The sequence below is a fragment of the Opisthorchis viverrini genome, assembly GCF_000715545.1.
Source record: "Opisthorchis viverrini unplaced genomic scaffold opera_v5_6, whole genome shotgun sequence".
In the NCBI taxonomy this organism is placed as follows: domain Eukaryota; kingdom Metazoa; phylum Platyhelminthes; class Trematoda; order Opisthorchiida; family Opisthorchiidae; genus Opisthorchis; species Opisthorchis viverrini.
Genome location: NW_008751662.1, coordinates 4,794,769 through 4,818,743, shown reverse-complemented (window position 1 = coordinate 4,818,743; position 23,975 = coordinate 4,794,769). Strand labels below are relative to the sequence as shown.

Below are 23,975 nucleotides of genomic sequence, written 5' to 3'. Positions count from 1 at the left end.
GAGACTAAATCCATCTGGGTACGAGTACAGTTCAGGTGCTAGAGACTTTGAGGTTAACACATTTTCGAGGGTCCTTGTGTTTGGTCGAAGATATCATGAATACTACTCCTCTTCATAAATTTCAATTAAAGTACTGTTTGAGAATACTACTAGCTTGAAACGCTTAACCTCCATAAGTGACTGGATGGACTAGGCAGCATGCTGAATGGGAGCTTGACAATTTTCGGGATTTCAAAGATGCTGGGTCACAAAAGTTTTTGCTCAACCAACATAAAATTTCAGCCCGTTAAGCAAGTAAAAATCAAAAATCGAATTAGCAATTTCAGTTTACAATTGTTGATTCTTCAATCACACGACGGGAACATGCTCGACGTGTATCCCAAACAAATGCAGTTGAATGGTCAACACACAGAATAACGTATGAACTTCTTCAAATGCTTCACCGAACAAAGCCAAAATGAACCCAAAATATAGAGATTTATTTGTAATGGCTTTGAAATACTTACGTTTGTCGAAGATGAAAAATGTGCTTTTGGAACGGCGGGGTCCTAAAATGCAGCATGAGAGAAAGAAAATACATGTCATTAATATGTGGAAGAATAGTAAAGAGGCTGCGTTTCAATATGACTTTCATCCTTCAAACCATGTCGCTCTAAAACCAGGAATCAATAAATGCACTTGTATCTTTGTTGTTGCTGTCATTGCCATTGGGATTTTGGAGCACTGCGGATTTTACGAACCTAGCGGAAGATTCTATCCTACGAACGTTTATCCTGGAAGTGTATATCTCAGACCGTGAAATACCCTCATTACATATAAAAGGTCGTTCTTCAATATGAGGTGCGTACAAAAATTTGGGATCATAGCACACGCTCTGTTTTTGAAGTCACCACAAATGACATAGCATTTTGATAGGAGCATCCTTGTTTTTAACATAATGGTTAAAAACTCTGTGGCTTAAAGTCCATTATTTGGGGTACTATATTGCCAGAAGCTCAGAGTATGCACTATTTTCTCTTGATCACGCAAAAATGTAGCCAGCTTGCTGTCTGAACGCGTATTAGTTGCTTCAGAATACAATTTCTAATCAAATGTCTGCGATATGTGAAAGCCGGGTCGATAAACATTCATGTGGGCTTGTCATTCCTTGATCCTTCTTATTTTCTGTTATTATCCTCATCATGAGCAACCGTCATATCTACGTCTCTTGTTCTGCCCTCCTGGACCTATGGAACTATGAAAGCAATCCCATTAGAGAACCGATTAGCTTTAATTTTTAAAAATCCTTGTTGGAAACTAAGCAACTGTGGTATAATCCCTAAAAGCTGGACAACATGTCGACCGAATTGGAGGAGTGGATTCCAGTTGAGTTACTATACGTTCCGTTACCACTGATTGTAACGGACGTTTACTAGAGACGTAATACACTACTCATTAGGTTGCTGAAAATTCTTCGACATCCCACGACCAGTTTTGTAATTCTTCGGGCTCATTAGTTAAGTTCGGTCACTGCGTTTTCGTCAACATGTTCTACTCAAACATAAATTGGACAGATTCCGATAAACACCCATTTGTATATCAGTTTGTTTCTGTTGTAAGGCACGCCTGGAACCCAGCTAAAACGTTCATTTATGACATAACCAATCTACGGAATGTGTGACACAAGGCCGCCTCATGCTTCAGTTGGTACGATATTCAAGATATCTCAATACACTGTATAGACGTAATGCATACTATTTGCTGAAACCATGATGAACGAGAGATTTAGATAGGTTTCAAGTAAGTATTCCATCAGAAACAAATTAGTATGCAAATGTGTGTATTTGTCGAAGATCTATTGGGGGTTATTTCTCCAACGACGTGTCAGGATCCTAATACAATCCTCAGAGTTTTTACCGAGTTCCACCCAGTTAAGGACGCGCGCTGGTAAAGTGACCGGTGATGTGACGATGCTGCTTGTATCACTATTGTAATGTGGGAGTTCTGTTTGGAAATCTAAGCTATCCTCTTGTGACAGTTATAAGCCACAATGCAAAACCAATCCGGAGGAAAACGATGAACTTCGTGCTTTCCTGAAGGAAATGAAAACGGTAAAATCAGATTTTTTGGTTTCGATATTCCACCCGAATCGCTGCTTCTTACTCCAGGCGGATTGCTTTTTTACAAAGTCGAATTGTCACTTCAGTAACTTTAACAACTTTATTCGCAGCCAATTGAGGATACCGGGAGCCCGTACTTGTCGAAGTCATTTCAAGCGCAGCCAGGAGACTCAACATATGTGAACTTCGCTTACTTATCCATGGCAATTACTGAGGTGCTTTCTTTTAAGACTTATTAGCGGTTGACGAAAGTCCTTCAAACCATTGCCACCCTAGCAGAATTTGCACAAAAGACTATAATTCAGTGCATCACTCTTGAATATGTTTTGGATTTAGCGGGTGACGATAATCTGGAGGACTTGTCGAGTGGAATTCGATATTTTTTGTAATAGCGGCACCGGCAATCCACAAAACAATGGCTCAGTCAAACATATGCTTGCAACTTAAAAAATGGTAATTCCCCATTAATTCTGTAAGACATTTGTTGAATTTCATGCCAATACTGACAATGTTCTTGTTACTTCTTCTTCTTCTCCTTAATTCTTCTTAATTCAGCCCCAAGAAGGGCGAAACCGGTCGTGGGCTGTCAAAGAGTTTTCAGCAAGCTTGTGAGTAGTTTGCTTTATGAAAAGAGATATACTTCGATATGTCGAATATCGTGCGAACTGAATCCTGGGGCGGCCTGTGTGCAGCACATTCAGCTGGAGAACATGATAAACGAGAGATTCAATTGAGTCTCCCGTGAAAACCAAATTGATTTGCACCGGTTTCGCCCTTCTCGAAAACAGTGCAATTTGGGTTCAAGTAGATCATAAGGTTGACGGAAACTCGGGGACTGCGCCTACCTGATGAGCCCCAAGAAGGGCGAAACCGGTCGTGGGCTTTTGAAGAGTTTTCAGCAACCTTGTGAGTAGTTTCCTTCTTAATTCTTCTTAATTCACCAAGAGAATCAGGCCAGCCAAGGTTAGCTGTCAAAGCTTGCTTTCAGTAGTGAGGTGTTCTGAGCTTGATCAGGGTAGAACTATAAGGGTATATTCACTCATTATTTTAGTGGACAGATTGTTAAGCACACGGAGGTGTTACTTGAACACAGACTGAACTATTTACACCCATCATATTGACAAAATCCAGTACGACAAATTTCAGCCTCCTAGAACTGTTTCTCTCAGAGGTTTTACTAACGAATCCTAGAAATCAACACGGAAAAAGGAAGAATCTTCGATAGAAATAAATGAGCAGGCCAGAAAATAAGCAAGACAAGAAGAACTACAGGGGATGATAGCAAAATTCTACGTCTGAAAAGCGTGGGGTCATGAAATAGAAGAATTATTACATTGGTCACATTCGAGTTCTGGTGTTCTTCCAGTCCGGTGATTTTTCAACTGTTTTATCACTTAGAACGTTACTTCTTCTGACTGTCTGTGTGCCACACTTTTGTAACCCACAATCAAATATGTTGTTTATCACAGAACCCTTACGTTTGTGAAGGAGGAATCAATAAAAAATGACGTATAATTTTAGTTGGAGAAAAAGTGGGCGAGTTTTTAAATGCAGACCACTGGTATCGACACTAATCCGCATATCAAATAACGTTTGGTCAGGACTGATAAGCCTAGCCATTTCGACTGATCCAAATGTTCAGTTTGGCAGCACTTAACCACTATGTTTAACAGTTCTAAGAAGTATGGAAGATGTGACTAGGTTCAACCTTTGAGAGTAGTTTTGTGAATTAATGGCACCAAAATAAGAGCGACTTGCACGGCCATTCAACTGTCAAGTCCCAAGACTTGGACCGTCCTGGTTTGGGTTTTTTGGTTATCGATATTGTTCAGCCACGGGACTTCTGGTGCTCGCTGGTTTACCACCCAAGTCCGCGGCTATTTTGCGTTGCTTCATACCTTTTTATTTTTAAGTTTTCACCTTAAACATTTTTTTACTTTAGTTGTCGTTCCGCTGCCCTCCTGTCGGACGGAGTTACGCCTATCAATGTGTAGAATGATTCACATTCCGGGTTGAACTACGGCTATTGATCACTGCAATAAATGGACACTAGCATTCCCCGTTGGATTCGTTATTTCCGACAGATAATATGGCCATATCATCATCTCCCGCGGTAAACTTTTGAAAAAAAAACAAACTAGCTGCCTATATGTCTCAAGTATTACCGTCGGAACTTGAGCTACTGAAGTATCATCTTACCGTTAAAGTTGCAACAGATCCTGCAAAGAGCGACAGGGGTCTGAAAAATCGCTGAAATTCAGAGGAGAGAGCTTCTGGTTAGCAATCGATGAATAGCAATAATTGACTAAGTAAAAAATTGCTGTGCCACACCGCGTATCGGCAACATTCGACGTCCCCACCGAAAGGCTACAGAAGGGTGGAGCGGATCATAGCGAAACTAGGTACATATTTGTCGTGGCATGCGGCAAAACAGATATCCAGTGACCACAAACAAATTTGGGGATGTAGTAGGTTTTGACCTGTCTTGTAGTAAGTACTCAATGGAACTACAGAAAGCACCCATTCTGTCCTGATCTTACTCGAGAGCATTCCTTTATTTCGGTGGCGAATATAATGTTCTGCATTGTCCTGATCAGTGGGCCTCGGTCGGTGTAAGAGCTGTATGTCGATCCCTATCCACATTGGAAAAAAAACTGTGGGACTCGTGCCTCTTTTTCTTTGTGTGGCTTGCATACTGAGCCCATGTTTTTGCTCCATTCATTATGTTTTTACTAGTAAATAAGTTGAAGATATCTGATGAAAATCGGTGAAAATGACATTCAATGAGCAATCCGGGTGACAGTGAAGTTGATAAGATAATTACATTCATAGGGAGAATCCAATAACCTTCAAGATGCAAGGCATTCAAAGAAGAGATAACCCTAGCAGATTTTGGTCCTCAGAAGTGGTTAGCTTTAACTGGTTCCATGGTGAATCTTTGAGTAGTAACATCCACCAAACAGGACAGCTCTCCTTGTCTAACATCTGAGAGTCTTACAAAAATTTTCATACTATTAGAAAAACGGATGGATAACTTAACATTAGAAAGCAGCAGGTATGTCAATCTCAAAATTCCAAGAAGAGCCATCGTTGCCCTTGGTGCTCTCAAGTCACATTAACGAAGAGTGACAGGTTCTGCTTTGGGTGTAAAGGTAAAAAATCCTGGAAAAGAGGCTGTTGCAAAGCATGCTGTTGTTTGAAACGAATGGAAGTCTCCAGTGCCAGAGCAGTTTGTAGAACATAATGAGATGCACGCTAACGATTATCAAACAAGGAATGAAAAACTTCATCTGAGGATATATATTTTTCGGGTGATTTGTTAGTCAACTGGATCTGTGTGAACAATATGATGTGATTCGTTTTTGCTTGGGGATCTCTGTTTTTAGCAGGTCTGCAGAAATACAATGAAATATGAGGGATTACTGGTAATCTTTGGTACACTTTCTGGGTGTGCACTGTAATGCTTGCCCTCTGAGGTAAGCTGTGTTAGATTTAATGATGTTAAAGATAGAAGTAATCTAATAACCTCGATCCGAATCGGGTTTGCGCCCGTAACTACTTTGCTCAGTTTACGTTGGTGAACACGTAATCGCAGATTTAACTGTTCTCTCTCCGTTTTAGTACCAGAAAGTGATTTTATCATCCGGGGCAAGCAAATGCTGGTGCTCATGTGTCACTGGTGGTTTATGTCCTATACTCTCCAAAGATGTAATAATTAATGGTACTGGTGTATTTTAAACGAATTCCCACTTTTAAGGTCTCGTTTCTAGGATTGATCCTAGTGACCACAGGCCAAATCCTTGCAGCCCTTGAGCGTGCTCAACTCGATCAGCTGAGCTTCGAATTTCTAGATCAGTACTTGGTAACTGATATAGCAGAACGTATTCACATGGCCTGAAGCCAAAATGACTTCAGGCTACACAGCGATGTCTGATTGCTGAAACAAACCGTTTGTATTCTCTCGCCCTTCAAACACTAGCTTAAAACGGTAAATTTACAGGGAAAATGCCATATCCAAACTTCTGCTACTTTGTTGTTATCGGAAAATTTCCCGTTACTACTATTCTTAAATATTTTTTACATCATGTTTATAAATGTAGTCAATGTTTTCGAAAATTGATTGGTAGCTGAGAATGGGATACACTGACGAGAATACTCAAAGTGATACATAGCTAGCCGAGCACTAAACTGAACAATTGAGAAGTTATAGTTTGTCCGTCATACTAAGCATTCGAATGAACCTAACAAATCAGTCATGGCAGATAATAACGGGGACATCTATCTGTATCCGATTGTTATTGAGAACTCTTCGCTTGTCATCGTAGATAACAATAAGGTTCCAACGTGACGATAAATACGTCTTTGAAGTTTAGACTGTTTAGAGGATATACCGTTTTTTGTTTGTTCTTTTTAAATCACAAAACGGGTACATCGTAATAGTCCTGGATGCAATCTATGGTAGGTGTTTTGTTGTGCGACACCGATGGCGTAAGCCCTGAATATTGATGCTCAGTAACTTTATTTTCGTACGCTTGGCTAACAAGAATGTGGGCTGATTGATGGTGCACCGCAGGATTCGATTTATGTGAATCCGGACGTACACATGTTCACCTTGCAGGGATTTTGATTAGACCACAGATTCCTAGTCACAGTCTTGAGGTTATAATTTGTCAGCCCCAAAATGAACACAGACGAGTCGAATTTCAGAAAAAAAGAATGTATCTTGATAAGTATTCGTCCACCGTATAGGATGGCGCTTCAGTACACGTTAATATACATCTGTCAGAAGATCGATGCAAACATCGTATTCATCACATACGTTTGACAGACCGGATGAAATCCAGAGACAGACCCAACTCAACTGTCTACTAAACAGTTTACTCCGGTTAACGTCCGGTCAGAGACGGGTGATTTGAACGGGGCCCTCGCCTTAAACATCACAAATTATGATAGCCTTCATGACAATAATTAAACGTCCATGCTTGTGGAGTTCGTCGGATGATGATGGGATGCGCGCGCAACAGTACTACTTGGTATTGATACTTCATTTTCCCAAGTATTTGGCGACTTGTCGTATCAGAGAGGGAAAGGTAGAATCGCTGGTGTCTCCGGGAAAATTTGGGATAAATTCCTCGAATAGTTCGGAGTAAACAAATTAGACTCATCCATTGAGCTCCTTAGAATCCTTAAGGCGTTACCAACCACCATGAAAACTCCCGGGCTGAAGTTAGACTCAATCGGCCGAGTTGCATCCACAGAGAGCTTCCTAGTGTTGGAAATTGGTTTTATGTGACCAAACTGCACGAAGCCTGACCACCTGTTTTTAATTGTCTCATTTTAAACAAAAATAGTAGCATACTGTTTGCTTTTGTTCTAAACTAATGGAAGTAAGCATTGGTGTTATTAAAACGCATAACAAAGCACAGGTATCCTACATAGTTGTCTATCGTTGATGAGGTGCCGGCCATAGTGCTGTTGACGAAGACAACGACGATGTTAAAATTGATAAATAGTTTCGTTAAAGCTAAATGCATTCTGTATGGTGCATTTTGGAAAATATCTGGATTGGAGAGATCACGCAGTTATAAAAATTGGGACTTACTTGTGCTGGTTCCCCCCGATGTTCATTAACTTGGATCATGCCTCCAATACGGCACAATTGTTCCTCGTGGAATCCTACTACCGTGCGCTTTTCAGTATCAAAACACGGTTGCCTCCTTGGCAGATCTGAATGATCTCCCGTCGGTTCGTCTCCTTCGTGCGTACCATTCACCACATGCACGTTCGGTTCAAACCAATAAGATTCTTTCAAATTTTCAACGTCTTGTCTTGTGCGTTCGTACGTGTCTAGTTCTGCAAGTTCGTCCTATAGCGACAAGACATGAACTTCGGTACTTAGAACAATGGTATGGTAAAACTGAGGCAAAAGACCCAGAGTATTGAGACTCACCTGAATGACGTGCTGTAGAAGGTGATTCTGCATTTGCAAATCACAGGTTACGACATGAAACTAGGGAAACTGTTTACTTTCAGTATGGATTTCAAAATATATGTTCGGATTCGCTTCGGGAAATAATAACACAAGAGCATGCAGTTGACATCCTTGACCCATGATCCCTACAATCAACAGAACTATTCCCCTGCCTTAAGCGTGTGATCATTCTTGTTTCTTGTGCGTTGGATATGATAAGGCTGATTCCAGTTTGCCGGGCTACCCGAATGCTGAAGGCTGGATATTCGCAAGGAGGCTGATGAAACATTCAAATCTTTTTTTTAGAATCAGCGGACAAATCCATATGTTCGAAAGTCACTTCTTCATTTTGGGGAAACAGGGTGGTTGGAGTTGATGAACGAACGCTACCAGCAACTTGCTGAAGACCCCGCTTCAGCTGAACTCTTTTCAGTGCGTTCGCCGATAGCAGATGTTTTCCAAAATGATTGAGCTTCCATGGATCTGAGCTATGCGTTCTACGAGGGTTCTTTCACATATGCCTTCGAATGCCCAGAATTATTCGATACGTTTGTGTCAAATATAATATGCACGTAATATGTAACCGAGTGACAAGTAACCAGTTGATTCCAAATATCGTGATGGTGGCCGTAAACTTGTGCCTTTATTTCCTCCAGTCTTTTTAGAGGAGCTTTCAAGTGTAGTGCAACTTTTCCTGTTATGGTATTACGCTCGCAAATCAACAAAAGCCTAAACGCGAATCACTGTTAATCTAAAATGACCAGGGAGGCATGAAACTCCTCAATTCTTAGTTCCTTCTGAATGAATACAGACTTTCCTAATATGTCCCACTTAGACGAGTGTTTTATACTCCATCAGGAGGTCAGCATTCCTGTATTTTTTCCAGATGAATTCCACTTGCAAACGCAATTCAGCTATAGAAAATTCAATATTACGATGGTACGAAAAGCAACCGATCGCAGTTATTCTCGTGATAATCAGTCAAAAGACCATTAGGTCATATACGTCACACTTGGCAAACACGGTACAACGAAACGAATGGATAACTGAAGGGGTTTTCCGGCAGTTTAGAAATGTTTGTCCGACACAAGTAGCGACTCACTATTTCTACATACAGTAGTATGAATGTGTGAAATAATCATTCTTCTCCCCGATTGTGTCCGACAGTTGACACCTTGGATGCTACCAGTGAAAGGAAAAAGGCCTTCGTCACGGTGTCATTTATTAGGAAATGCCAACTGACCGGTTACAGACCGTTGGACAGGGAAGCAAAACTCTTATTTGTATTTACGAAAACTGGATATCCGTCTTCTGAACGCGCCTTCTTGAACTTTCCTGAAGGTTCATTGATTCCATTCATTCCTCGCTCAAATGCAAGCAAATGTTACAAAGTGACTCCACGAGTTCCGCAACATATGCCCCTTTTCAAAAGACGCAAAGCGAAATTCCACGAACAACACATACTACTCGCGCGCCTCCCTATCAGTAGCATCACCGTTACACCGGCGAGCGCACTGCAAAAAAGACTTAGATCTAGCCTCTTTCTGGGGCAAAATCCTGTTGTCATTCTCGAATTCCACCTTTGGGTGGGGGCGAAAGTCGGTGGTGTACATTGAAGAATCGTTGTTATTTGACACTTACATGTGGTTTAGCACCCTTCGTACGTCAAAACGGGGTGCACATCATGCTGATCGGCTTGTCGGTTGGCCACCAAAGTGAGTTATTTATTCTTATTGAACTACTTGTAATTTGATAGTAGTTTCGGACGGTTTCGAAATTCCATGATTATCGTGAGATGCACGGAGAGTACAACATGGTTTTTTGTCTGACATTGACCAAACATAAGCGCGTAAACTTAGAATGAAATTTCCGTGGCTCTGTGTCATCAGCATCGTCGACAGGATGAAACCAATGGTCACCATTGATGCTTCGCTGCCGTGCAACCACGATTTATTTGAAAGCCTTTTTGTGAAGAAAAGAATAAAAGTGGACAGGGTTGGGGCTTAGTTCTAGCCTAATACAATAATTCCAAGGTATCTAAACCTCCAAACACTCGTTCAGGCAGCCCGGAGAGAAAGTGAAAAGAAAAACGCCACTGATATCGATTCACAGCCATATCTTGGAGCGACTCCAACCAGGCCTAGTGAAGATCACGCGACGAGTAGCACCGACAGCACCCAAACTTTTCGTAATCTCTTCGGCAACCTTCTACCAAGCCAAGTGTTTTACACCTCAGTGCTTCCGCTACTCTAAATTGGGCACAGATAACCGCACTTTGGCAGACGACCGTCAGGCAATACCTGGAAAACGGTGATACATAGGCTAACCAACGTAGCTTTTGGTGCTGGATATGTTCTTCAAAAGAATTCTCTGTTGCACGGCCGGAAACTCCTTTTCATATGGCTCGTTATGGATTCGCCTGCACCAAAGCTCTGCGTAACAGTAAAAAAGTAAAAATGGAACCAGTGTGCAACCACTTGCGGAAACGGCTTCAAAGTTAACCACATTTCAGAAGGACGTGATCTGTATGGCTGTAAGGAGTCACCCACGATCCTCGTTACGGATTCGCCTGCACCAAAGCTCCGCGTAACAGTAAAAATGTAAAAATGGAACCAATGTGCAACCACTTACGGAAAGGGCTTCAAAGTTAGCCACATTTCAGAAGGACGTGCTCTGTTTGGCTATGAGGGTTCACCCACGTAATCTCTTGCGAATTAGTTTAGGTTGGACCTGGACACAACTTTTGGCCAAAAAAGGTGAAATCATGGCCTCTTGATGAACGAAATCCGCTTCGTTTATTGTCACTAGAGTTTCTTACTAACAGGAAAAACTTTTGTTACTTAATACTAGAAACAATGACATACTCAAGTTCGCACAGCCTAATTGCGCTTGATCCAGGATGAAAAATGCTTGATGGCAGAAACTACGAGAGCAAATAAGACAGAACTAAATGAGCAAACGGTTCATCACGGTATATCTCTAAATGGGTTTCTCCAAAGCATAACAGGTATTCAGCTGAATTAAATTTGTTGGTAGTGTGAGGAGATTTAGTTTTTTTTGTCTGGAGATTCCGTACCGTAAGTAAAGTCAATCTATGCTGAAAAATCGAGAAGCACTGTACAGCTGTTCCATCCTTACTGGAAATCATCAGGAGTGCACATCTCAGGAAACTCAGGAGATACTCGAACTCACGACCTCCCAGCTAGTTTTTTGGACACTTAACCGTTCGGTCACGAGCGGATGATCAGCAGTGCGGTTAACTCGCAATAGTACAGGACTTTACTTACAGAGTGAAATCTCCGGGAAAAACCGAAATCTCCTTACACCGCAAACAACCTATGAGTAGCTCAGTGACAGAATAAGTTTCACCCGATGAGTGAATCTTCCACCTGAGTAATCATTGCTCGAATAGCCAGTCAACAAGCGTGACCGCGTGATGTGGATTGAAGGAAGACTGACTCTACATCCTGTTTAAGTGTGAGTTGATCAGCCGCTCGTGCCCGAACGGTTTGAGTCTCTCCGGAGTGTCCTGAGATGCGCACTGCTGATGATTCCCAATAGGGATGAAACAGCCGTACAGTGATTCTAGACTTTTCAGCATTGATTGACTTCAATACAGGACGGAATATTCACAAAAAATACCTAGCTTCGTGTTTGTCAAAAATAATTCCACGTTTGCATGCATTACCACAGGGTTAAATGCTTCCTCTAATTCATTAACTTCATTAGTTTTTTGTCCTAGTTGAGTATAAATCCAACAGAATCTCTGCTAATCCCTATTGAATACCCCATTCTCTGTCCATCAAATAGAAAACTAAGTCTGTGTGCTCCTGGTGTCAAAGCTCACTAGGTTTTTTACTGTTAAATGTAGAATTCGTCGTTTTAACTACAATAGCGTTCTGTGATGCCCTCCCTCTCACATTAGCTGCCTGCAGGAGATCGGTTTTGGAGGAGTATCCAGGCTAATCCAAAACTAAGCAGTATATATGAACTAGTTAACAAACCTTCGTGGCGGACAAATGCTTTTTTTCCTATGCCACTAAATATTTGTGCTTTCTTCTCCTTATGTTATGGTGAATTAACTATGTCTGGCCTCCTTCTATCACGACCTTTTTGTTGTCAGCTAAGTTGGACCAAAACGTACCTCAGTTTGCCAGAACCCACAGAAGTCTCCTTCACTGTAGCCAGGATTGCAGTCTTTAAAGCTTCGTTTGATTTGGGGACTTTGAATAGCCTCCAGGCCATGTGTCCCCACTCCAGGTGAAATCATTCCAGCCTGCAAGAAGGATGAAACAGGTTAACTGAGACTGCTCTAAGAAGGGCAGCTAATTGCGCCGGATATCACGAAAATGCAAATTATGATACCAAACGAATGAAATCTCTGGGTGCATTATTTGACCCCTTAGGGTCCATTTGTCCTATCATATGTGTACAGTTGCTTCCGTTTTGCCTAAAGCGAAGCCTTTGGGAACTAACATGCCTCATCGGAGATTTCGTTCTGTGAGTGGAGCCAACCTAACCATAGATTCCTAGGTGCATTGTACAATTGCTTCTTCGTTACGGGAGATTATCGGTGGTGCGCATCTCGAAGCAATTTCAAAGCCGCGACTTCCCGGCTAGTTGTTTGAACACTTAACTGTTCGGCCACGGATGGAAGGGAATTAGCCTCATTAACTAGAAGCTACACAGGATATAGCGCTACTAAAAATCACAACATTTCGTCGCACTATCGTCAGCCTGCAAGTGCAGGAATGTTTACTACTGATGAAACATGCAAGTGGTGTCTAATCAAGTGTCAGAGCACTACCCCCGCATCTAATGTAAGGTCAGTACGGGAATTACGGAATCCCTTTGCAAGGTTTGTTCCTTAGTATTCAAACATCTTTCAGGAAAGTTCAAAGGACGGTTGATAATACCCACTTCTCGTGTCTAAGGGCTTGAAACCACACAACTAACAAAGAACTCTTCACTGAAGGGCGTTCTCCCTTTCACAAGTAGCTCAGAGGAAAAATAGTCCCACAAGCCGAGAAGCTGTCAGCTGAGAAGTCGTCAATCAACACGTGGCTGCACGATGTGATTTCCGCGTTTAAAGGGTTAGTAACCCTGTATCGTGAACTAGCGCGAGTTAATTATAATGCTTATCTGCTGCTCGTGACTGGAAGCTCGAGTGTTCAAAGTACTAGCTGAGAGGTTGCCGGTTTGAAATTCCAAGGAATTTTGTTAGATGTGCTCTGCTTGATTAACTGAATACCCTTCTTAACACCAGAATGCCCTTGAGCGTTTTCATTGTTTCGAGAATCCATTTTGAAAACATTTCTCTCTGCATACAATGCTAGAGGCTTTGTTTCGAAAAGCCACTTACTCTGCGTCACCGCTGAGTTGCTGACTGCACGGCACTGACGTACTTGTTGGCGTAAGTCTGTTAACTGGAACAGCCATCGAACCACTGACTTTTACCAATTAGAAGATGACTGATCCGTCAAAAACCCCTGGAAACTTCAGGCCACTTCAAAACAAGGTGATAATTTCAAACCCTTTCTGCTAACGGGTTTGCTAGTTGTGCCCCAGAGCAACCCCGGTTTCATTCACAGGGAGAAAAAAGGGCCAGAATTGCCCCTGGAAACTTCAGGCCACTTCAAAACAAGGTGATAATTTCAAACCCTTTCTGCTAACGGGTTTGCTAGTTGTGCCCCAGAGCAACCCCGGTTTCATTCACAGGGAGAAAAAAGGGCGCAGAATTGCCCGACTCGGAGAAAAACAACGACCAACTACGATCTTCTGGTAGTGATCGCTAACGCCGGAATACGGGGTCTTCAGCCAGTAGTGAAAAGGACAAATGGCGGGTGTCCATAACAAACAGATACATGTTTTGTTCAGTCCTGATCTGGAAAAACCATTTCATTAGGTCTGTAGATTATCTTTTTCATTTCCAGTTACCCCAGCATTCAGCGAAGACCGATTCGGCTATAATAGCGGAATGGCAGATAGCCACAAACAGACTGCAGAATGAGAAAGATGCTGGCACATTTGTTCGAGCGAGGAAAATAACGCCTCAGAACAAACTTCTTCATTTGCCGTCTGCAAACTGGGAAATAGGCGACGCTCCCGAAGACCCTGAGGATGAAGCAACAGTCCTTCTAGATAACAGATAGAAAGGAGCCTAACGAAAGAAGTACGGTTATTATGAAATTTTTGATTCATATCCTGCTTATCCGATTACACACTGGCATTACAGAGTAAAAGTTTGCTGTATAAAGCCCTGGATTTTGAAGCAACCAGAGCGTTGTTGAGTTGATATTTTCCTCGTCGAACCGATCCAATCGGTTTATGGATCGCTTGTTTTGATCGTCATTAAAAGCTTTCAGCCGTTCAGATAAATTTGCCGACAACATCAAGGCTTGAGTGGAAAACCAAATGCAGGCCTTTGTGATTACTTAAACCGAGATTAGAATCAAAACATAAGTGAGACAGGATTGAAGTATTGTATTGTCTCATCTTCATTTTAGCCGCATTTTGTTAGCATATAAGCAGAGAAGTGTACCGGTTTATTGCCGACAAATTTACTCGCACTGAGTGGTTGCAAATCGAACAAATGTATTTCGCCAGATGTTGACCTCTTCACCGAGAATGACAACCTATTGGTGGACAGTTTGTGGATAGTTTTGGGGACACCCCTACGGTAATGTCCCCACGACTGGGGACAAACTGCGGAACTCAGGTCCACAACTCAGCCGATTAGCTCAAACTAGCTACCAGTGTAACGGTGATACTATTTCGGGATATTGGTACTGGTTTCAAACCAGGAGACCACTGGGCGTTTCGAATTTAAGAGCACTTTGCTAATTGACGTAAATCACTGTAAAGCATTAATTACGGAATTAGATTTCATATTGTAAATGAGCTTTTACTGATGACGGGGGCCTAGAAGACTGGAATGAAAGTTAGGCCTTGAGACAAAACACCATCAACACGAATGTTGAAATCTGATACATCCGTACCTCATAAGTTCCAGTAGGTTACATGGTTTAATTCAGTCAATCATCAAAATTTGGAAGTGAAAAAAATCAGCGTCATTCATTGATTGCATAACTTAGAGGCTAAGATACGCATGTCAAGCACTTAGGTATCTGGCGTGAATTGTACACGAGTTGCGAGAAGAAATCAACCTGTATGTCAAACTACAGTAAAGGCATGAGATTTTGACGTACTTCAAAGCTGGCATACAAAAAACGGTTACGTTACTAGTAGAGTTGGTCTTACAATGGGTAGGTAAAAATTTTAAAAATAAATATTTTATTTTCATCATTTGAGCGCAATGAAAAGTTCACGGGATAGAAAACTTCAGGATATGTTTTAAGTACTTTTGCTGGGACGCTAAGATGGTAAAAAATGATGAGCTGGATGAAAAAACAAGCTGCGCAATATAATACACAACAACAAATCTGAGGACAAGTTATAAAAAAAGTAATTGGTTAGTTTTCAATCTCAGGAAACCACAAACTATGTCGGGCATTTCTGTTAAACCAATTCATGATATTATGCAAAGAACCGCGACAGTAACTTCTAGTCCTGAATTTCACACAAACTGAATGGGACAGAATGCAAGTCACCCATAAAAAGTAGAAACCGTGAACTGTGGAAAAACCTCGCTGATCCGACCTAATATGTGAAGCAAATCAGGTATCTTGGCTGATTTCATCAAGCTGCGGTTGGTATGGTATGAATTTATGTCCTTACTACTCAGTTGCAAGTTGCATTCAAAGGAGTCATCCGAAGTTTCTGGGAACGACTCACATACGATCCGAATGAAAGCAATCAGGAATCTATGAAGTAAATCAGACACATTCTTCCCTGAACCTAAAGGACTCAATTTCAACCTGGGATGCTGACAGACTCATTTTATCGGGAGCATACTGAATGTTTAAACATGTGGACTAGAACACTAGTACTTGATTCATTCAGTTGAATTTCGTTAGTTCGGTACCGACGTTCTTGTCAAGTTATATGTTCTTTCCTCAATTTTCGCTTACTTTTTGTAGCAAACCGGAGTACGGACATCAGGAGCTTGTGAAACAAGAAATTTACAGCTGCTAACCTCACGATATCGGCCGCAGCGAAGTTTTTATTCCAAGTATGAACGCATTATTTGAAGTGTTCTCATGGGTGTTTTTTATGAAACCCTAGTAGCAAAACAAAACAGTATCGCACATCTTATCTCATTTCTGCGTAAACTTTAATTTTCTAAATCTAGAAACAAATGTTAATTCTTCTCTATTGGACCATTTTGAAAGGTCCGCATAATTCGCTACTGTCTCTTCAATGAAAGCCTCCATCCGAGGAAGATTCGAAGGAAACGTTCCTAGTTATTTCTATTTTTTAACAAGGTATGTCACAGTTTTTTTAATATTTGGATCCTTCTTTGAAGGTGAATCTTCTGAAGTTTAGACAAAAACCATTTTATCCACCGAATAGTTCATTGCACGGGATTTTACTGGTTTAACGCAGACCAATCACAGCAGTGTTCATAGTCTGTTGCTGACAGCCCATTTCAGAACGGTTTCTTGATACTTGCGCCTCAACACAGGAGGCTTACAGAGCGCATGGATTCGCTTGTTGGTCTGCGCGTCCATCACAGCTCTGCATCTCAGCAAGGCAAGCTGTCTAACTAGGAAGTCTCTGCATGCACAGTGTGTTCCTGCCAGACATTGCATACTGTTGAAAGCTTGGAGGATACCGGACTACGCCGTCTCCTGATTATGCCAATAATTTTATCGAAAACTGGTAAGTGGTGCGTATAAACCCAGGCTGTTGAGGATTTTCTCACTCTATTGCTTGAGTTGTCGAAGATTTGCGCATCCTTGAATTAGGTAGGACAGTAGTGGGGAAGTGTCTGTATGTATTTACGCCACGTACTGCATGCTGAATCTAAATTGACGTCACGATAATGCCCCCAATCATCTGCTTCCCCGCCCGTGTATTTTTAAGCTCCACCCGTTTCGCTCATCTGTACCTGCCGCTCACCATGCCGCAAAGGCCGTCCCATCCCACAGGGGGTATTAGAATGTGCCTGTGTGGAAATCTGCGCAGCTGACCTGCTTGCCCATGCGTGTTCGTGCCCCTTTTGCTGAGTATGCCCCTGATCTGTTCTCTCACGATTTGCTCAACGCCAATCAGAATAAGAAAACTGTCTTCGGAAGTGACGACCGTAACCCAAACTAATCAGCCAGCATTCTGCTCGCCGCTGTTTGGTGTGCGAAACTTGATGCTGCGCTGTGCTGGTGAGCGACAGATTTGCGGACGTGTTGACGCCATGAACATGAACAATTGAGACTTCTTGTATGACTGCTTAACTTCGTGTCATTTCGATATACGGGATCATCCAAACTACGCGCGACTCAAAGTTTCCGTATTAGGAATCTCAATATTCAAAAGCATTGAATCAAAAGACAAAAGTTCTTGCATGTCAAAATTTCTTTATCAACCACCCGTAGTATATATTGTCTTCAAAACTAGGGTTTAACTCGATAGTGATGTGAAACTTTATGGGTATACATCAGTTTGACTCGAGTATTGTCGGAACGTAGTTGTGATAAGACAGCATGATTTTCCCGATTGATTTTTATCATTCTGGGAGAGTAGTAAATGACTAGTGCATGCGCCTTGATCAGAAGCTTTGACTCTTCTAGGCGCGCTGACAGCTTTAGTGGAATGAATCTGTTGCAACTTATATTAAACGTCATTATAAAATGCTTGATAAACCTCCATTATCCAATGGTCGGTAGACATCACCTCGAGTTTTGGGGATCTGGAAGGATCCGAGTTGATTGGCACTTGGACGTGAAAACTAAGAATACAGTTTGTCGAGCTGCTAGGCCACCTTTTCCAATTCATTGCAAAACAACGATTGAGCACTGAATCTGAACTCCGTATTAATTGAGAAAACACATGACTGGCATCAATAGGTAAAGTCGAACATCACATTCCAAAACATTGTGGGTATGTGATTACAACAAGGTGCATTACAATGCTGGATACAGCCTGTTCGGAAGGGTCTATATCTCCCCAGTTAAACCATGTTTAAAGGCATACGTACTTACATGCCTCACCTGGATCAGCCTTGTCTAAAACTGGTGTACTGAGATTGTTTAAAGAACTGGAGTGAGGTAATTTCTTTCAATTTCCACATATGTATTTGCCCAACAATTCATAAGTCCTCAACCCTTAATGAAATGGGAACAGTCTATTTAGTTTATCTTAAAGGTACGCTGGTTCACTGTTCAGTGAGCAATGGTACGATACAATAAACGAATACGTTTAGTATTATGCTAGGAGTGAAAGTACCTGAAGAATGAAACTGGTAGAGTTAACAAATGATAAGCAAGCAGCCCCTGAAAGCAGCGCTCGTCACGTCACAATGTTCAGACCCGCTTGTGGTTTACAACAAAATCCTGCATGTCCGTCTCTCGATCTTATTCTTCAGGTTTATGTCGCTGTCGGATTGTCACACGCAGTATCATATACGGATTCTGCAATATGAGTGTCGTTGCGCGGTTTAATTTTTTTGTTTCCAGAAGCTCGTCTACATATATATGTATACACTGACGTTCGAGTTACCATAAATGCGAAAGGCGCCAACTTTATTGGCTGTATGTGAAGTGATGGGACCCGATCTGAGTGCTGATTAAACTCCCATAGAGCCTTTATTTTGTTTGCTTACATCCAAAATTGTGTGTTCCTTTGGATAGCTTTACCTCAATTACTAACGGCTACAAAACACTACTCAACACTGCAGATTAGGCAAACAAAAATTTGTACCATTTGTGCCCTTTCAGATGATAGTCATGTGATAATCGTGGCCGATGATTGCGATGATGAGGAAGTTGAGTAAGGGTATGACGAGGACGAATGGTGAAATTTTTGGTGAGAACTTACGTAGAGTGCACATCCTCTGGCAACGGCCTCGTCTCCATTCACAATGGGGTGTCCCATTTGTCTGAACACAAAATGAACCACCTGCTGTATGGCGTGAACACGAAAACCTCCACCAATCAGTTCTACTGCACTAAGCTCCTTAACATTAATGGTACTTCTCCGAATACATTCTTCAAACAAGCCCCGGAAGCGGTTCCGCAAATCGCCCAAAAGTCCCTATTTAGTAAGCTTGGGTTATAAACAAGACTTACTTCAAATTGAGCACGACATATACGGAATTTGAGATCATTTCCATGTAGCAGTCGTTCCAATAAAACGGATATTTCTGCCGCACTGGAAGTCATTCTTATCTTTAACAATTCGGCTTCTTTCCTCAACCTGTATAAAATCAATGGGGTTGCTTTGCCCGACTGAAATTTGTGGCAAATGAGTACAAGTATAATTACCTTCCAAGTGTTAGCGAATTGTTGCTGTAGTCGGATGTTTAATACGCGGTCAAAATCTCTCCCTCCCAGTTGTGGGTCTGAAGCAGAGCCCAAGATCTTCATTCTTGATTTTGTGAATGCACAAATAGATACTTGCGTGCTCTTATGCCCCACATTGATAAACGCAACCTTTTTAGGAGGCATTCCCTCGTCGGGCAGCAGATTCGGTCCATGCGTATAAAATAGTCCGACTAAACAGGCAGTATACGAGAAATATTTCCAACTTACTAGCAGTTGTCGCATCTAACAGTGTTACATTTGACAATTTCGCAATGCGTGCGGCATCCAACATCGCCTGTTGTTCTCTTTCATCATAGAAGTCTGGAACCCCGATGACAACCGCTTGACTTTTGGAAGTCACAGATGACTCAACGATTGACACCAAGTTTTTCAAGACCATTGCAACCAGTTGTTCCGGGACAAAGCGCCACTCGCGACCGGCGAAAGAAACCTGCGTTGTCAAGCGTTGCGAAAAAAATTGGTGGTAGTTGATTGCAACTCTCCAAACCTTGTTTCTGCAAACCAGAGTATTTTCCACAGCAACTACAATCAACGCTAAGTAATTAAGGCAGTATACTTCCACATGAAAATCAAAGTTTCACCTACTTTCCTACGACCTTTACGTCACTGTCGATTAGAACGGGGAGATTTGTTTAAAGCAAATGATGAACAACCTTTGGGGTGCATTCGGAATTTACGAGAGTACATCGAAATGGAATAGAAATATGTGTTTGGGTGATGAATTCTGGTCACTTTGCTTTCTAAAGCCTTGGTTTAATGGTGCTGGTTCTGAAAATTCCTTACTGTGTGGAGAGATTTCACTGTTGTTCTTTCGGCGTGTTGATACTAGGATCACAAATCAGCCGTCTCGTCAAAACAAACACGAAAGCCAGGTCTTTTCGACACGGTAAGGACTAAATGCTGCATTTTCTTGCTTCAGTTCCCCCACTGTTTTTGTTTGTGATGGTAGTTGGTGATAATTGTTATCTCAAAGTGTTGGTGTGCGAATAATAGTTCATCGAGTTGTTCATCTGGCAGCTTGTCAACACCACCAAAACCAATACTTTGCGAATGGAAATTAGTTTGTAAAAGTGCCATGTCAGTATCGCGATATATCAAATATCGTACTGAATAAAACATAGGGCAGCCTGGTGCAGCACATTAAGTAGCGCGTAAGGTTAATGGAAGTTCGGGGACTGCGCTTACATGATGTGCCCCAGGAAGGGCGAATTCGATTGTGGGCTCGAAAGAATTTTTAGCACCCTTATGAGTAGTATATTACGTCCATGCGTGTCTGTGGGCTTGAAAGAATTTTTAGCACTCTTATGACTAGTATATTACGTCCATGCGTGAATTGCGATATCTCGAATATCGTGCGAACGGAAACGTCAGGCGGCCTGGTGCGGCACATTTAGCTTCTCAAAAACAACACGATCGAGGGATTGAGCTGGGTTCCAGGTGAGTTCCCCAAAAACCCAAACTGATTTGCAAATGAGCGTATTTCGCTAAGTTCTTCACCACGAACAGTTCTGTACAACGAATAGTGCCAAATCCGGTTCACCAAACTCATTAATACCGCTTTTGGCCAAATTGTGCAATCATTCTTGATGTCCAGTCATGAGCTGCTCCAAAGTGCCTCAATAAACGTGTACGTGTTGCCGTATTGGAATCCAAGTTTAACAGTGCTTACGTTACACGAGAGTGATGTCAAGTTTGGAGTACTTTGTTTACCAAAATATCTTAAAAAAGAATGAGCACCATGAGAAGGATAGAGTACTTCTCTCAAGAGGATTAGAATTTTACATGAATAACACAAGAAAAGGCCCATAGTATTTTGTAGGCTTTGATTACAAGTTCCCAAAATGACAACGTAATTTTCCTTTTAAACTGGAAAGTTCAAGGCATCTTGATCAACATTTAATCGAAAGAACAAGTAAATAATCCTGCAGTAAAAGGATGTATCCTTCAAAAGTGCTGTTCAAGCTATAGGCTATGGTCTTTGTAGATTTATTATCAGAGTTTCCGCATCCTACCGAACTGAACGCATGTTAGATCACCGGAAAAACGATGGCAATACAGTGATTCTGAATCTGAGAGTCTGAAAATGGAGCATACAATATTCTAAAATAACCATTCATTTTCTCTGTATTTTGTTGGAATTCTTTGATGACCCGTGAATCAGTACAAAACAGAGCATATTTGGCTTGGAACTAAGACCACCGAAGATTAAATTATCACGAATAATGCACCATAAAGGTGTAAAAGTTCACCCAAAGTTTTTCGTCTTTTCGTCACAACGACCTCCAAGCCAATTTCTGCGGCGTATTTTCGGACACACTTGGCCAGATATGCACAACATTAAGTAGCTGATCACCCAAGATATTTCACCCACGCTTGTTTGTTTTTCAGCATATTGGCAGCGGACGAAACAACTCGTTAGCTCACCGAGATTTGGTCTTTCATAAGATATTAAAGAAAATTCACATATTTTGTGGGCAAAGAAAGATAATCCAGTGTTTGGTGTTGACCAAAGCAAATTCCTCTGGTGTAGGTGGCCAACGTTGGGCTACACGTCCAAATAGCGGTAAGTCAAGCTAGAGACGTGCAGGAAGGATATTGATAACCTGGCTCTATGGCAAGGAAAATAACTTGTATACTTAGTTAAAAATGTCGAACGAAAAGTACTAAGGTTTCTTCCCATTGTTCTTCATCGTCCTCGACTCAGTCCTTAAAGCGAGCCATGGGAAATCATCTCTGTTGTTATAAAATAAACTGTGCTTTTATTAGCTTTTGCCGCATTGTTACTATTAGACTATATCTGAATCATCGCACATCTGATGCCTTCGTTGCCACTTTACTCAAACAAATGTTGCTTTGTAAAGGCGCAGTCAGAGAAGCGTCTAAGGATCCCAGGGATCCTCCTTCCACATGGTTCATTTCAAGTGGGTATTAAGGACTATATTTCATACTGTCGTTTGGTACTCAGCATCCTTCACATCAAGAGCTATGCCACAGTGAGAGCAATGATAGCGAATGATTGGCGAATGCAATGCGCAAACAGTCCCTGTTTTTCGTGTATGCTTCACATTATCATAATTTTTGGTCATTCCTCCAAAATCCTAATGTCGTTAAAAGTTCCTAACTCATTCGCTGACTCTTGCTTGACGGGTGTTCGTTAAAACTTCTTTTGCCATCTCCGAAAGCCAGCTATGGTTTGATGAAGAGGCCTCGGTTTCTGACATGCCATCTCGCCACTTACAAGGCGAAGTATAGCTGGAGCGAGATGGCTCTCATGCGTGAAATTACATTTTCTTTGTAGTCGTTGGATGACTCCATCCTTTTTCGGATCCATAAGTGCAGCTACAATTATATCCATTCTGCAGATATCTGTTACACATGAATTTTCGAAGAAAATTCGCACACCCAATCCAAAGATTCGCCAAACCCCCTAATGTTTACTGTCACTAAGGGTGTTGAGTTAACCACTGCACGCCCCACGTCTGCTTAACTAATCTTTCACATTCCTTTCAGAAGCTTCAGTTGCAACGTTAGAACACACATAGCAGCCTGACTGAATCAGGGTTCGACAACACTGACTGACAAGTTGAATGCATATAACAAGATTTGGCAGTTATTGGCTTCACGTTCCTCCAGAACGTGATCATCATCATGAGAAAATATATCGATTTGCACCACCATGGCTTAGCTCGAAGAACAACGTGTGAATTCGCGCTCGCAGGTCTGTCAATTGGACGAAATAATCAATAGCGTAAATTAGTCGGATAAATTAGTTCGTCACAAGATTCAATAACACAAAAGGTATACAGTCAACAGGCCTATAGCTATATAAGCGGCGAATAAACACCTTTTATAAAAAAAAAATTGAAAAGCGGACGATTGACTTGTCAGGATGTAAATACCCAAAAGTCATGGGGAACGAGTTTATTGTTACGGGATGAATCTTTCGCCTAATTTGTTGGCAGATGAAAGTGAACACATATCCCTCTGAATCACATATAGGGGAAAACATAGGAAAGAGAACACAGTGCGTGGGCAGTATAAGAATTTATTTGAGAGCGACCGAGTCAATAGTGATTAAAAAACAGAAATAGCTGTTGCACCACACCCTATCGTGTAACCCAATAGAACCAGGGAGACTAAGATCACGCCTAGACAGGTGCAGTCCAGAGACTGGGTTGACCTTGAACCGCATACCTCTGGGTCACTAATTTTGGGGCCCAATCGCCGAACTGTCATCTACGGAAGCTGAGTGAGTTCGACGAAACTGCGCCTGGACCTACCGATCGTCACGGAAGAAAACAAGAATTGTCACTGTGATTATCGTCATCACTGTCAATAACTGTGTGGCATCAGTGTTCAACACTGGGATTTTTGTGGGATTTCGTCCTGTAAGTGAAGCCAACCTATGCTGAAAAGCCGAGAAGCACTGTACAGCTGTTTCATCCTTATTGGGAATCATCAGCAGTG

General features: G+C 41.7%; 3 protein-coding genes across 3 annotated transcripts in view; all 3 read right to left on the bottom strand.

Moving 5' to 3' along the window:
- Positions 1 to 2,796, bottom strand: part of T265_00677 (hypothetical protein) — a gene marked incomplete at both ends in the record, with an annotated part of 6,409 nt that extends 3,613 nt beyond the window's left edge. The window contains 2 exons of the mRNA XM_009164505.1: positions 507 to 548; positions 2,740 to 2,796. Of these exons, the coding sequence (XP_009162769.1) occupies positions 507 to 548; positions 2,740 to 2,796 (99 nt within the window). The remainder of the gene's footprint in view (positions 1 to 506; positions 549 to 2,739) is intronic.
- Positions 2,797 to 2,825: 29 nt separating this feature from the next.
- T265_00676 (hypothetical protein) lies at positions 2,826 to 20,414 on the bottom strand (the record flags this gene model as incomplete). Its single annotated transcript, XM_009164504.1, has 10 exons — positions 2,826 to 3,020; positions 5,214 to 5,354; positions 7,702 to 7,965; positions 9,813 to 10,032; positions 10,092 to 10,210; positions 12,215 to 12,346; positions 19,003 to 19,218; positions 19,254 to 19,678; positions 19,716 to 19,938; positions 20,370 to 20,414. 10 exons carry the CDS (start codon positions 20,412 to 20,414, stop codon positions 2,826 to 2,828), a joined length of 1,980 nt encoding a protein of 659 aa, XP_009162768.1.
- A 461-nt stretch (positions 20,415 to 20,875) lies between these two features.
- T265_00675 (hypothetical protein) overlaps positions 20,876 to 23,975 on the bottom strand; it is a gene marked incomplete at both ends in the record, with an annotated part of 7,338 nt that continues 4,238 nt past the window's right edge. The window contains 2 exons of the mRNA XM_009164503.1: positions 20,876 to 20,992; positions 22,747 to 22,935. Of these exons, the coding sequence (XP_009162767.1) occupies positions 20,876 to 20,992; positions 22,747 to 22,935 (306 nt within the window). The remainder of the gene's footprint in view (positions 20,993 to 22,746; positions 22,936 to 23,975) is intronic.